The sequence below is a fragment of the Canis lupus genome, chromosome 7 (assembly GCF_003254725.2).
Source record: "Canis lupus dingo isolate Sandy chromosome 7, ASM325472v2, whole genome shotgun sequence".
Classification (NCBI taxonomy): domain Eukaryota; kingdom Metazoa; phylum Chordata; class Mammalia; order Carnivora; family Canidae; genus Canis; species Canis lupus.
Genome location: NC_064249.1, coordinates 13,570,744 through 13,586,823, shown reverse-complemented (window position 1 = coordinate 13,586,823; position 16,080 = coordinate 13,570,744). Strand labels below are relative to the sequence as shown.

General features: G+C 34.9%; 1 protein-coding gene across 17 annotated transcripts in view; it reads left to right on the top strand.

Moving 5' to 3' along the window:
• The window catches only part of ACBD6 (acyl-CoA binding domain containing 6), a 207,702-nt gene that overhangs the window by 132,206 nt on the left and 59,416 nt on the right, over positions 1-16,080 (top strand). For 5 of the 17 annotated variants that reach the window (XR_007411850.1, XR_003129053.3, XM_025429955.3 and 2 more), the window contains exon 7: positions 7,365-7,387. The exons of 8 other annotated variants lie outside the window; for them this stretch is intronic. Coding sequence is in view for 5 of the 9 variants with exons in the window: in XM_025429955.3 (XP_025285740.2) it covers positions 7,365-7,387 (23 nt within the window). In the remaining 4 variants the exon portion in view is untranslated. Of the gene's footprint in view, positions 1-7,349; positions 7,388-16,080 lie in introns of all 17 variants that reach the window. 4 more of the 17 variants (XR_007411849.1, XR_003129052.3, XM_025429953.3 and 1 more) reach the window with 1 other exon arrangement.

Here is a 16,080-nt window from a genome sequence, read left to right as displayed (position 1 = left end):
GGTTAGGGTGGCATCTGCCAAGATTCATCACAGTAATATTACTTTTATCCCTTTGTAATTCATTCTTGTTTTGTGGGAAAGATACTTGGATATGTATAAATATCCTGTCCTCATCAAAACTTCAATTCATGCTTTTTTTACATCAGTTTGGATTCATAGTTCCCTATTTTATTTAATTTTATAATGCACTGTTATCATTATTTACATTTATGCTTAGATTATTCCAGGTTTGTCCAGTGGGAGTCCTTCAGTCTGGCTCCTGTATCTTTTTGACATATGCCCATAATTCTTTGAGACTTTACACACTTTCTGGCATAATAAGAACTCCAGTTTATCTTGAACTTTTCCCTTTTCTATCCATGGAGCAGCAGTTTCTCCAGAGAGCTGTGGTTCAGTTTAATAGAGAATGGTATTTAGAAACCAAGAACTGAGTAGTGGGTGTGCTCATTGCCATTGGACTATCACTCCTCCCAGATCCTCTGACATATATACAGACACACACACACACACACACACACATGCACGCATGCATGCACACACACATTAACATCTATGTTCAATTTTCTTTGTGTGCTGTGTGTGTGTACACCATAAGTTTACACGAGTACCTCTACTTCCAGGTGAATACCACAAGATTCATTCAGTTTTTCTTTTTTTTTTTCATTCAGTTTTTCTATATTTGTAACTCTCTTTCTCTGATAATGAGAAGCCTTGCTCTCATTATCTTGTATTTATTATTTGATCAATCTCCCAGTGTGTAACCAATTGCTCATTGCTGCTGCCACCTCCTCTCTTGCATGGATGCCCTCATCATGCTGAAGTTCTGACAGTTTGTTCAGACCACTTTCCTGGAGGATGCCATACTCAAACCTCTTGGTCTGTGGCACCCTGAGACAGGTCACTTTCCCATGGGAATGCCTTCCTCAATCAGCTTAGGCTTCAACATCCAGTACCTTGCCAACCTTTTGTAGGTATATCTTCTTCACTCCACTTGGACCCTAACACTTCATACCAGACCATCTTTCTGTCTGGACATCTTCCTCATCCTGCATGAGCCCTGACACCTCACATTAGGCTGCTCCCACTCCACGTGGACACCCTCTTCATCCTAGTTAGTCTCTAATACCTTGCTCTGTACAATGACAACTCCCCTCTTCTCTACCTTTTCACTGCCATGGATGCCTATTTCATTTCACCTTACCTATGGTTCTAAGACTGAACTATTCAATAAAGGAAGAGGAAGAGCTATATCTCATAATTTTTAATGGTATGTTGCACATTATGTATAAAGGAGAATAGAGACTGAGGTCAGTGTTATTCTCCCCAAGAAAGGACAACCCCAGTCCTCTCTCAGATATTGTTTGAGGGGCTAATCACCTCGGGCCAATGAGGAATCAAGCTAGGTTGGTGCTGGATTGTAGCTGTAGTTCTACCTCTGCTTTCCTACATATTTGGAGGGAGATTCTTTAGAGCTTTTACTTGTGAGCCTATGGGTGTCTGCCTTCCTGCCTTGAAAGACTGATGAAGAGTCTGTCTGATTCTGCTTCGAGCTTTGTCCTCCAGCTTCCTATTCAAATTGCTTCCAAATTTTGGCAGATGTGTTTGGGCTGAGATTTGTTGTTTGAGGCAGGCCCCCTTCCTCAAGCAAGACTGTCTTTCTCAAATATTGCAAGACAACAGATTCTTATGTGTTCTTCTAGAAACTCTCATTTCCCACGTAGTCCCTGAATTCAGAAATTAAGCCATATGGGAAAACAGCACTTTCTGTTTAGACTTCTAGAATTTTTCAGTTGTTGAGCCAATCTCAAACAACCTCCAAAAGTTTTGCTAATTTTTTTCCCCCAGTGTCATCATTTTATTTGAGCTCATCTCAATCTTTAGCCTTTACACAGAATCAGCAAATAGCCCAGGTAAAAAAGCAGCAGGAGAGAGCATGTTCTCTCTCTCTCTCTCTCCCCTCCCCCTTTCTCTTCAAAAAAAAAAAATATTTTTTTTTCAAAAAAAATATTTTGAGAGCCTGTTCTTTGAATAACTCTGATTTAGTTCACTCAGTCGTTTTTGCTTCCATAACTCTATAAATACAATTTTTCAATTAACCTAACTTTTAAAAAATTGTTGCATTAGGAAAATGACTTTATTATATCTCCTTACATTTTAATTGGAACCAAAAAACATCCATATATGTGGTATCTATACTTCTTTTTCAGTTAATATTATATAATGGACATTTTTCCATATCATTCAGTTGTCTTAAAGTTTTTTTATCATTTTTAAAAATAGCTTATCAAACTGAGGGTATGCATGGTATATGCAAGAATATATGAGAAACCAGGGCACTGGATAGTTCAGTTGATTAAGCATCCATCTCCAGCTCATGTTATGATCTCAGGGTCCTGGGATCGAGCCCCGAGTCAGGCTCCCTGCTCACCAGGGGGTCTGCTTTTCCCTCTGCCCATCTCCCCGCTTGTCCTTTCTCTATTGAATAAATAAATCTTTAAATAAGTAAAAAAATTTTAAATTTAATTTAAAAAAATGTACGAGAAACCATAAGATGAATATGGTCCATCTTTCCAGAGTATCCATTTTCCTTGAAGATTTGGGGAGTACAAATGATTTAACTCATAAGTAGCTCTAAAAATAGGTAAACAAACAGATATATAATTGTGGACTAGGATATAAAATGTACACACATTACTTAGATAAAGCAAGATTACCAGGAAATTCTTGTTTTCATTAAGGTTGTTTGGTCATGATATTCTTTCAGTTTTTCAATAATTTTTCTCCCTAGAGGAAGGAGTTAATAGTTTAGATTTATCTTACCTCCCTTTCTTTTAGTATTCAAATATATAAATATCCCATGTATCTCATTTTCTAATAGAAGACATGTGTTAATCTTTTCTTTTCTTGTCTGCCTTTAAAAAGTCCTCCTTAGGTAATAGAAAAGGCTCATCTGCTCCCTTTTACTACCTTTATTTTATATGTAAACACTATTCCTGGACATTCAGTATTAAATATTTAAATTAGACTGAAAAGTTGTGATATTTAAACAAAAAGAGTATACTAGTGAAAGACATGTGTTTATTTTTTTAAATATACCAAAAATATTTATTTTTCAAATTTTAAAATTTTTCTATATATTTGTAAACCCATTTACAAATATATATATATATATATATACACTAACATATATATACATATATATATGACATGCATCTAGAGGATATAAATCATCAGATCTAAAATTTGACTCTCAGAATTTATAGTGACTAAGTACCTTAAAGCCATGGCATTCTTGTTAGAATAACATTAAACTAGTTACATCACATTAAATCAATTCTAAATTGATATTTAAAAAGTTTTAATATCTTGAAATTGAGATATGTCTCAAAAATCACTGTTAATCCTTAAATAATTTAGTTGTCATTACCTGTGTTTGAATTAAGTTAGGCTTTAGCTGTTCATATTGTCTCTTCAGTTGAGTTACATTCATTTTATGATAAGAATATGTTGCAGATTTTCCCCCAGGGTCTCAGTTTTCTTTTAACTTTGTTTATGGTATCTTTTGCCATATAAAATTTTTAAATAGTCAAATTTATCAGTCTTTTTATTGCCTCTGGATTTTTAGTCATGGTAAGCTTTTTCTTACATGAAGGTTAAAGAGGAATTCATGTATGTTATCTCTTGGTACATGTATGGTTTCATGTTTTACATTCAGATCCCTAAATGTATGGTGTTAGATATGGGCCCAATTTTGTCTTTTCCCAAATGGCTTCCCAGTTGTGTTAGCATCATTTATTTACAAGTCCATCCCTCAGTGATCCAAGGTGCCACCTTTGTCCTGTGGTACATTTCCATCTGTGTTTGGGTCTGACCTTAGAGTTTTTAGTTATTCATCTGTTCTCTTTGTTCACATACCAGTACTACATGATTTGATAAAGGAGTTTCAGTAAGTATTGATGTCTGGAATGGCTATTCCTCTCTCATAGTTTTTCTCTTTTAAATGTTTTCCTGGCTAGTCTATATATTTATATGTTTGTTTTATATGGACTTTTTTTTTAAGATTTTATTTATTTATTTACAAGAGTTACAGAGAGAGAGGCAAAGACATAGGCAGAGTGAGAAACAGGTTCCCTCTGGGGAGCCCAGTGCGGAACTCGATCCCAGGACTGGGATCATGACCTGAGCCAAAGACAGATGCTCAACCACTGAGCCACCCAAGTGCCCCTTTAATACCAGTTTGGATAACTTCATAAAATAATTTGTTGGTGTTTTTAATGAGATTGTATTGAATTTATAAATTAGGGAGAACTGATATAATCTTGAGTCATCCTGTTCAGATATAGGAAATGTCTTTCTATTTGACAGTCTATTTTTGCATCTTTCAGGAGTATTTGTAATTTTTCCTCACATAGGTTTTGCACAAGTCTTGTTAAATTTATTCTTAAATAATTAATCTTTTTGCTGCTATAAACTAATATTTATGTTTTTCAAATAATGTTTGTGAGATTTTTAGATTTCTGATTACTTTAGAATCAGAATTACTTTAGAAATGTAGTTCCTATACCCTTTTTATAGTGTGAAGTCATTGTCTACATTTCAAATATTTCAATTGTAAGGGAAGGTGTAAATATGTTAAATATTCCTGTTTTCCCTCACATATTGTCCCTGTGACCCTAATTAAGGGTCATTTGAAAAGTCTGGGCTAATGTGTTAACTCACCTGTATGATTTGCTAGAGAATTGCTCTAATCCCACTTAAGAATATGCAACTTAATGAAAGTCAGGTGTGAAAACAGACGCTTTTTGCCAAAGCACAATACATTTTGTCATTTGATCTTTTCCTGCTGAGTGGCTCATTATGAAAATAGCCTTAGCTCTCAAATTATTTCTTTAATCCTTGATTCTCTCACATATTGTAGAGTCCAGACCTCATACCGGTTTTGTTTTCTTACTAGATTACTGATATGTTTTGGGTGCTGCAGAAGAAATGTTTACTAGTGCTTGAGCTTAGAACCTTTCCATGGGAAAATAGAAAACTCTTCTCTAAAATGAATGAAGTTTTACATAAGGTGAATGAAGTTTTACATAATCTACAGAGCCCAAATGAGTGTGTATGTGGTAGTGAGAAGAGAGGGAATAGAGATTAAATCCAATAGCTGTACTTTTAAAAAATATAATTGTTTTATTTTTTATTGTGGCAGTCACCTTCATGTGTGCCTATTTTTTTCCTATAAGATTATTTGATAAGAACAATCCCATTACCTGAGAAGTCACTGATTTGTAATGTTATATATGGTATATCCTTTTGTACTCAAAATGTACCTTCCAAATATACATGGAATTCTCAGCATTTTCAGGGCAAGATTCGTGCTTTAACTTTGTTTTGCTTTTAATATTGAAATTACTATTAGACTTAGACATTCTAATTAATCTTTCTTTTATGTTCCCTTGAGCAAATCAAAACTCAAAATTTCAGTAATCAAAGAACTAATAGGGTTTTTGCTATGTCAAAAACATCAATTGAAAGTGTATGAAGTTTTTAGGATTCCCTTTATATGTTCTAAAAATCTTACAATTTCAGTATCAAATACCAAATATCCCAGAATGTGAACATTTGTATATATTTTTCACATTTTAAAATGTTTTATGTTTAGGTGGTAAATCATCAAGTTAGAACAGTATAGTTAGCAATTGTGATCCTGCTGATTGTTGTTATCACCATGATTTAATGTTTTCATTGGCCAATATGTCCCAGTGGATTATGGATTAAAAACAAATGTAATTTATATATTCTTATTCTTTGCAACTTTGGATGTTGCCTTCTTGGTGACATTCTGATTTGTATGCTTTTAATGCATTAACCAATAGGAAAAGTGCATTTGGCTAAAGACTAGTACTTTTCTTAGATGATGGAATGTTTTTTCTTGATCCTCTGAGATTATTAAATGTTTTTAAGTTACATTCTTGCAAATGATTGCTTTGATGATTTATACTCTAAAGAAACCCTAAAATAGCACCAAAGTGCTAAAGTACTTTGATTTTTAAATGTAAAGAACATGTTTAGAAAGCTGAAATAAAAGGGAAAACTGATAAATGAAAAGAAATAAAAAGTAAATGAGGTAATCAAAGTCAGAGAAATTGATATTGGCAGGTTCTGAATGATGTTCCTAGATGAGCAATCTTTCAAAATACTTCTTGTACATTGCTGCTATTCTTTTATTTATTATTAAAATAACATGATCCATGAGGAGCTTGGGGTGACTCTCGGCCTAGCTAATTCTAATTAATCCAGTCGGGGAGAGCAGTAGGGTAAGTGGAGCAGTCTATCGGATTGAAATTCATAACTTAATTGAGGTCAAAGTCCCGGTCTGGGAGAACAAAAGTCTTTTGCTGGGACCAGGCAGATCAATAGCAATAAATATCTGGCTTGGATACAAGTAGCTTATAGTGACAGATTATCTGACAGTGGCCAGAGGTCTTGGTTCTGTTAAGGGCAAAGTCTTGAGCATGCCATGGTTCTTGCTGATGTTCAATCCATACCCATGACTCTTGAAGAGAAGTGATACTCTCGAGAACTCTTGAAAGTCTTCTGGAATCACTATGTGTGAAACCTCAAGCGACTTCTCTTTGTTATTATCAAATGAACATTCCTTAATGATACTTTTTTTTTTTAAAACAAGAGTTCCTACCTATCACACTGCCAGTTAAAATCCAGAGGATTTGCAAAGTTAATTTATCTAACTTTTCCATCAGTAATTCAAAAAGAGTATATAGATTGCTTTGGGGAAGGAATGTAATACAAACTCATGTTATGTTGATTTGTATATAACTGTAAAAGTTCAGAGGACCATGTTACATTAACATTAAGGAGTTAGTATTAACCATTTTAAATGTGATGATTGTATTTTGGTTGTGTAGGCATTTTCCTTGTTTTTAGGTGCAGACTGATATATTTAGGGACAAGATGTCATGTCATCTGTAATTTCTTTAGCCTACTTCAACAAAAAAGAAAAAATGGCAAAATGTTAACAGTTGTTAAATATGAATAATAGGTCTCTGCTTTTCTCTCTTTATAAGTTATTTTCATAGTAAAAAGTAACCACCAAAAAGAACCATAGTAATAAAAACATTAGGCTAGTGTGTTACTAGAAAAGGCTTCTCTCTGTCCCATTCTGCTTATACTTTTAATTTCTACTTAGCCTTCAAAAGCTTACTTCTTTTATGCATTGTGTTATTGTTTAACCATAATAGTAATAATTAATTAGTATAAGCCTTTGGCCTTCCACTCATTGTTTGTTTGTTTGTTTGTTTATTTATTTATTTTTTAATGACCGCTCATTGTTTAATAAGGTTATTTCCACACAGGCTCAACTACCATCTGACTGTGGGTAAGTGAACTCTTGAGATCTATAATTGTTGGCATTATAAAGTATAGAGAGCTACATAGTATAAATTTCATTCCCATTGGCAATCAGTTAGTCCAAATTATCATTCCTTCATGAGTATATTATTGTGGTAACTTATTAAAGTGACTTGATTCTGCATAATATTGATACATTAGTCTTCCTTCAACATCATTTATCCAAATGCTACTGCAGTATCTAAATGATTCTATGATCAAGAACCTCTGGTGATTTCTTATCTGTGAATCAGTTCTCAGCTTTTATGATTGACTTTCAAAGCCCCACATCTGTGACCATACTGTTTTATCCAGTGTTCCTTATTTTATGAAGTTGCTGAGCTCACTTTGTATATCCCAGAAGTTCTCAAACCTAGATCTTCAGAATCAACTATAGATCTTTTTAAACATAAACCTTCACTCCAGAAATTATGACTTAGTAAGTGAGTTAGGGATGGCAAGTATTGGGAAGATGAGAATCTCAAATTTATAAACTGCATGTAATTCTGTAGTGCCCTGTTTGTAATTCTAAACCCTATATTCACCTGTCAGTTCTGTGGTGAGATTTAGATTTTCATTTTTTATTTATTCATGAGAGACAGAGAGAGAGAGAGAGAGAGGCAGAGGCAGGTAGACGAGGAAGCAGGCTCAATGCAGGACTCAATCCCAGGACCCCCACATCATGACCTGAGCTAGAGGCAGAGGCTCAACCACTGAGCCACCCAGGCACCCCATGGTGCCATCTATTTTAAGTAGGAATTAGGACAAAATCATCAGATTAAACTAATTCATTGCTGTGATAGATCACTAGCAAGTATTTAGAATTCCTAGATAATGGTGCATTTTTAAAGGATGGATGCAAATTTAGGTGTAATCCTATGGGCTGAGCACTTGTGAATTTTTTTAGATAATTGTGTAAGCTATGTCTACATATTTGGTCTTTTTTTTCTTATAATAATCCTGAAAAGGAATTTTTTCCACATAATCCAAAGTCAGGCAGCTGCAACATCAAGAGTCAAATCCAAGTTTTCTACTAAAAAATGAATCTTGATTGGTAAATTTTCAGTTAGTTTATCAAAACAAAGTGAAAACACCAAAGCTTTTTAGAAAATATATTTTTTCTAAGTTATTTTATTTATTTATTTATTTATTTATTTATTTATTTATTTATTTATTTATTTATGAGAGCGAGCAGAGGGGAAGGGAGATAGAGGGGGGACAGAGAGGGAAAGAATCTTCACCAGACTCCGTGCTGAGTGCAGAGTCCAATGTGGGCTCAGTCTCACAACCCTGAGATCATGACCTGATTTGAAACGAAGAGTTGGATGCTGAACCGACTGAGCCACCCAGGGGTGCCCCTAGAGAATAAACAAGGCTGTCCATGAGGTCATTTTTCAGCGTGTTTCTACGGTTTCTGCCCTTTATTCATTTTGGAACTCACCTATTTTCTATAAGTTCATGTACATACCAGAATAATAAAGCAACAACAATTCCCTTCTGATTGCAAATTTGGGGAACAAAGTTGTAGTTTTTTAATGGGTCATTTGGAAGGCAAATGTAGTCAGAGACTATCTATCCTAAGTTCAAGACAGCGTGGCAGAAACATTCCTTAACCAAGGAAGATAAAATTAAGGAAAACAACTATATATATATATATAGGATATTCTCCAGTTATTTTATTTAATTGCTGTTACTGCCCTAATTGTATTTACTATTCACCTTTGTTGTCTCTCCAGTGGATTTTAAATTCTTTGAATGCAAGGATCATGTTTTCTGTTTCTCTAATATTTCTAGTGATCCCTTGCATAATGTTCAACATACAGCACACATGCAGTAAATATTATAAAATTATTAAAACATTAGAGTTCATTTGTAGAGAAATACCACCGCAGCTGGAACACATACACATGAAGATATACGTGCACATGATATCCTTTTGCCTGTACTTTCTTCATTTATATACCACTTCTTTTCCTCCAACCATAACATCCTTTTAGACCCCCTCTTTTGAACTCCTATAATATTCGTTATCTATGTGTGATAGAATTTTTCATTCTCTGTTGTAATTATCTCCATTCTTAAGACTCTAGGTTTCTTTAGAACTTTGATATTTTTGTACTCTGAACTCCTAACACATTACTTGACATATCACTTAATATGTGTTTGAAATAAACAATGAGTAAAAATTTAGAATAGAAATAATAATGTCTCAAGGAAACAATATCTTTTAGAAACTTACAGAAAGAAAAAAATTAGAATAGGAAAACTTGATCTTAACAAAGTGAATGCTTCAGGACTCATTTAATGACACATTTGGTCAATATGTGTATTCTGTGTAGAGTATTGTCTGAGTATGGCAGGCCTTAAAAAGGATGCTGTAACACATATATCAGGGACATTCTTGAGCTGTAGATGCTAAAGACTGTTCTAAAGACAAATTAGATGTATTCTTAAATGAAGGTTATACATTATGAGACTACAGTACCCATGTTGAAGTGACTTAATGCTCTTGACAGATATCTTGGCAGTGGACTGGTTTTGTTTCATGTTGCTTTTACTTATCTTCTTCAAACAGTTCTTTATTTTTTAGAATTACAGTGTTTATTTTAACATACTTTTTAAAACATGGATGGATTGAAAGATATGTAGAGAATCTCTTAACACTGTGCCGGAATGTATTGGTTTATGACTAGAGCAGAAAGAAGAAACAGCTGAGATGTAGGATAATCATGTCTCTTATTTATCCCTTCCCAACATGTAAAATTTACATTTACTTTGTACTTTTAAACATCATCTACCAGAAATGCAATTGGCCTTTAGAGACACCGGTTGAAATAGCCCAGTTCAAAAAGAAAAGAAAAGAAAAGAAAAGAAAAGAAAAGAAAAGAAAAGAAAAGAAAAGAAAAGAAAATAGCCCAGTACACTCCCAGGACCCAACTCAGGGTCCTGTCCCAGGACAGGGCAGGTCTTGCTGCTAGTATGCGCCCCTAGGCTGGAAGGATGGGCAAGGGATAAGTGAATGGAGATGGAGGAATGGACTGAGCTTGGACATGGTTGCTGAGGTGTCTCTACTCATGTATGTGAAGCCCTTTGTGATGTAGGATGGAGCCAGGAGTTGGAAAACAAAGGGTCCTAGAGATCTCCATTTGTACTCTTGCCCTGGGCACACACAAATGTTGGAGGAGGCCTACCTACCAGCTTGGTGGTTTTCACAGTATTCTGTAAATACCCACAGAGATACCTAAAAGTTACCGCCTATACCTCAATTTTTACCTGTTTTAAGATTATGCTGCTTAATATGATTTTGTTTTAAAAAAGAAGTCCCCTATAATGGATTATGAAGGTAAAGATCAAGTCTAGTCCTCACTGTATACCAAGCCTTTACTAATATTTAAGTCCTGGGAGCTTTGAAGGTTTTTTCCTACATATCTGTTGACTAATAAAACAAATGTATTCATCCTCTTGTGCAAAAAACCTCTCCATCTCCAAAAAAATGAAGGCAGAATTTTCTGGGTCAAAAGAGATAGACATGTCACTGCAAGAGAAGCTGAAAATTATGAACAAAGACAATGGAACCAATATTGAAAAATCAAATATTTTTATGATTTTTTCCATTCTACAAAATCTATTTGTATATGTTAGCTTGTTTTTTCCTTACAAGAGTCCTGTGTGGCATTGTTCTCATTTCACAGTTGAGAAAACTAAAGCTCAAAGACATTATGTGAATTGCTTGAGGACACAAAGCTAGTAAGTATAATAACCAGAGTTCACACTTCAGTATTTTAACTGCAGATTCCATGCTGTTTTCCTGCATTGTGTTGTCATCATTCTCTATCACAGACTCAGTACTTTTAGAATTCACAGCCATCTGATGCATTTTGTGAAGATTATAGTAATAAGTTCTTCGTGTCCTTAATATTTCCCTATTTATAATGAAATTCTTATATGTAAACATCATTTAGTTCACTGGGTGTTCCCCTTCAGTGTGACTTTTAATCCATGTTCCTATTTTCACAGCTCACAATTTTCCTTAATAAGTTTTTTTCTGTCGTTTTCATACTGAATAATCACTTATTTTGCTAAGTTTGTACCTGAGAATGAACAACTGGTTCACAATACAGTGTGAATCAAGTTCAAATTACTTTGAGTTCAGAGAACACCCAGTGTCATCTTATTTTTACATCTAACTGAATTATAGGACACTGTCAAAGTGTTATGACCTGGCATAGTAAGTAAATTGCTCCTTCTTAATGGTTCCCTAGCTACATTCTCTCTTGCTATTGCTATAAACCAGAAATTGTTGACATCTTCCACTATCGTAAGCTGGAAGACAGAAGAACTGCTTAGGCAATCCACCTTCTTCACCATAAAGATTTCTGAACATCTTAGCTACCTACAGTTGAATCACAACATTTTGTACACTTTAAAGTTGATTGTGCCCTCAGAGTGAGCTAAATTTGTAATTCTGTAACTTTTTAAAAAGCCAAGCAGGGCAGCCTGGTGGCTTAGCAGTTTAGCACCACCTTCAGCCCAGGGCATGATCCTGGAGACCCGGAATCGAGTCCCATGTCGGGCTCCCTGCATGGAGTCTGCTTGTCACTCTGCCTCTCTCTCTCTCTCTCTCTCTCTCTCTCTCTCTCATAAATAAAATCTTAAAAAAATAAAGATAAAAAGCCGAGCAGTTCTTCCTCATTGAACTCAAGAAAAGGATGAGTCAGTCATCTGCCTTAAAAGAACTAACTTGTTTGAATGTTGAATGGTGGCTCATTGATAATTTCTGAGATTTATTACATAGATGTATGCGTGTTATAAAATTTATTTGGCTATGCATGGTGTTGCTGAGTCTGAAATATTCTTCTAAATGTCACGTTAAGAGACCAAATTAAAGATGAAGGAATTACACAAAGTAACAAAATGCCCCCAGATGCAACAGAATAAGGTCTAGAAATTGTCAAGATTGCTTTTTTAATGATCAAACTGATATACTCAGAGTAGTTAATAATGCTCAAAATGGGGCAGCCCCGGTGGTGCAGCGGTTTGGTGCCGCCTGCAGCCCAGGGCGTGATCCTGGAGACCCGGAATAGAGTCCCACGTTGGGCTCCCTGCATGGAGCCTGCTTCTCTCTCTGCCTGTCTCTCTCTCTCTGAATGAATAAATAAATAAATCTTTAAAAAAATGCTCAAAATGATTTGTCTATAAATGTTTTTAGAATATTTATGGACACATATCCATATACACATGTAGAGAGATTGATTATGCCCAAATATCATCTGTATAAAATTTGATGATTATCATGGACCATAGGCGAATATTGAGATTGCATTGTAGTGTTGATCTTGCAAAAGCCAATTTAATGCTGACACTTATAGTAACAAGAATATAGTCTAAAAGCCAGAGCATATATATTCATAGCAAATTCTAATCAATATAAGGCTCAAATTTTAGATTTTTGTATTTCAAAAAGATTGATAAATTTGAAAAAGTCTAGAGAGAGATTTTTAAAAATCAGTAATTTGAATATGGAGTTTTTGAGAAAAGACTCTTGGTCACAAACTGTTATGGGTCACACACAGCTCAAAGATCAGTTTTTGTTTAGCACTAATAGTGTATCCATGGTTTATTTATAATTAGCTGCCAATAACTGCCAGTTAATTTCACATAAAAGTACAGAGTTTAGGATTCTCTTGAAAAATTTAAGAATATGGTAGTCACGGGCACATTCCCATATAGCAGCGATCAGCTAGAGTTGAGTAGCTACTGCCCTCTGTTGATAGGCCTTGAGCTCTCCAGTCCTCATCACCCCACTGTTGCTTCCCTAACCCAATTAACCTCACTCTTGTATTTACTGCCTGAAGACTTTTGATGGGCTTAAAGAAGCTTGTGTTTAGAAATACCATAAGTTTGGAGTCAGGTTACCTGTATTCTAGTTTCTATTCCGCCACTGGCTGTATATGACCCTGAATAAAGCCTAATTGTGAAATCTTAAAGGTAGAAAGGAATTTGAAAATCATCTGGTTCAATTTCCCACCTAATGCGAGAATTCTCTCTGCTAAATTTCCAAAAGGTTAAGCCAGGTAGCCTCTGTTAGAACATTTCTATTTACTTTATATAGGCTATTCCAATTTCAAAAGCCCTAATTAGAAATTTCTCCTTCATGTTGAATCTTAAGTCTGCCTATGTGTAATATTAAAACTCTATATTATATAAGGTATCTTCCCATTAGTACAGAATGGAATGGAACTGTAATCACAATAAGTATGACATGAAAGACAAGATAGTAAGTAGATAGACACCTTCCTACTTTCTTTTATTTAAAAATGTAGTTTGTGGTAAAATATGCTAGGCCATCAAATGACTGAATGATTTTATAGCAAAGCAGTATACAGACATAAATATTATTAAAAGATTAGTCAGATTTTAGCCAGATCAGTTATAGAGTTTAATTGTAGACTTAGTAGCCAGTCTTTATTATATCATGCTGTAAGTATTTGCCATCTCTTTAAAAAAAAAGAAGAAGAAGAAGAGGAGGAGGAAGGAAAGGAGAGGAGATTTAAAGGTACCTTGTATTCTTGTTGGTATAATGGCATTTATCAGTGTGTTCATACTTTTTAATTTTCCAGGACTTGTAGACTTAATCCCATGAGCTCACTTCTAATATCAGTAAAGGGTATGAGCTGCCTATGTGGTTCAGGCTGCCACTGAGGGCTTCTCCTTCCTGTGGAGCTTTCTAATGGAATTCAAGGTTTTCTCTAAGGGTAAGCATTATGAAGCCTTCCCAGGCTGCTTGAGAGGAGGAAGTGCACCAGAGGTTCAAGGACACACGCAAAGTTTAATGTGCACAAACATGCTCCTGCTCTTGCTTCCTCTGATTGGCAAGGTTAACTCTGAGAGCCGCAGCTTTTTACAGTGATTTGATTAGACCCACCACTTTATTCCTTTCACTTTCCCCCCTCCCCTTCAAGCACCAAGCCACCACCTTCTTTGTCTTTGTGGTCTTTGCTTTGCCAGTTACCTTTTCTCTCTTCTCTTTTCCTGATCTTGTGTCAAATTTTGGCATATTTGAGAAAGAGAATAAGGGGTTTGTAAAAGTAAGGTAACTTGCATCATTGAAAGTTTTGGTGTGAAAGATTTCCATACTTACGTTTTCTACACATACAGTTTTCTAAAATTCCAAATCCCTTACCTTCACTTTGACTTATTTGATGACGTAAGGAAAGAACTATCATTTATATTATCAATTCACTTAAATTGATCAAATTCCACAGTCCTCTCTCAAGCATTAGTTTGTATATAATGAATTCCTTTCACAGCAGTTAAAAAAAAAAACAACTTTAAATTATAAAAACTTCAACCACATGCAAAGTTAAAGGGACTAATTAACATACTTCCATGTACTCATTAGTGGGTTTCAGCAGTTACCAGTTCATGGCCAGTCTTGTTTAATCTGTACTGCTACCCCACAGCAGTGCTCTTTAACCTTTTTAGGAAGAATACTAAGAAAGCTGTGACCACCAGAGAGAGAGGACATGCATGTAGAATTTTTGCAAACAATTTTAATAAGTTCATATGCTTGTTAAAGCCCTTTCATAGATAGGTTCATATCCTATGAACCTGAGAATCCAGAATAAGAATTCCTGCATTCCAGCAAAGAGAACACTAAGTTTTCTCAACATTTCCATTCACCTGAATGTCAAGTTTGGGGATTAGCGTAGGTTCTCCTATGAAAACAGTTGTAAAGTTAAGCCAATAGTAGGGTCTTTTGATGATCAAAAATTCATTATAGACTCTGAATATATTCCCTTACTCCCATGATCAGCTTCCTTTCTCTTGGGTTGCTTATTAGTTTGTCTTTTTATAATCGGTAATTCTTTTATCAATGTTGACAGATTTGGAAGACATTCAACGACTCAACTTTCAAGGCCTGACAATTTAGAATTTCATCTAAAGCTTCGAGTCATTATTGCTAATAGCTAAAAAAGGAATACTACCTTTGTCTACATGTAAAGAATAGAGTGACTAACACCAAAACACATTAACTTGTTCAGAACTTAAGTAAGAAAGCTGGAGTTCCCATAAAAGAAGATACTAACTTTTAAATACTAAGTTTAATTAATAATTAAGGCAGATTAATTGAAAGTAGGAATGGCTGATTGTACATGACACAAATATAATCTTTCTTTTTCTCAGCCTGCTTCACGTTCTTCTTTTGTCATCTAGCACTTCACTAAGCCTCTCTCTGGAACTGCTGTGGTCACAGGGTGGACTCAAAACACCAGCAGTTAAAGTGGCATTAGCAGCCTGCATGGCTTTCTTACTGAACAGTCCCATTGTTGAACCCCACATCCTCTGGCCCTGATGTGACCTAAAAGTATATTTTAGAAGTAGAGAATAAAAAGAGGAATAGTTGACATAATTTAATTATTAGTCATTACATTTCGAAGTACTAGGTGTTTTGTCTTTAACATAGTTTCTTACCCTCTCTCTCCTCTCCATCTTTTGCTGTGGGGAGCTAGGGAATAGAATAAGGCATTCTGTTTAAGCATTTTGTATGGTTACAAATATTTATTAATCTGATAATTCAGGAAGGGAACCACACTCATTTATAGGTAGTCTTTTTTTTTTTTTTTTTAAGTCCTCTCTTCTGGTATTCCCTCTGTAACATTTTGTTTTGTGCTTATAAGT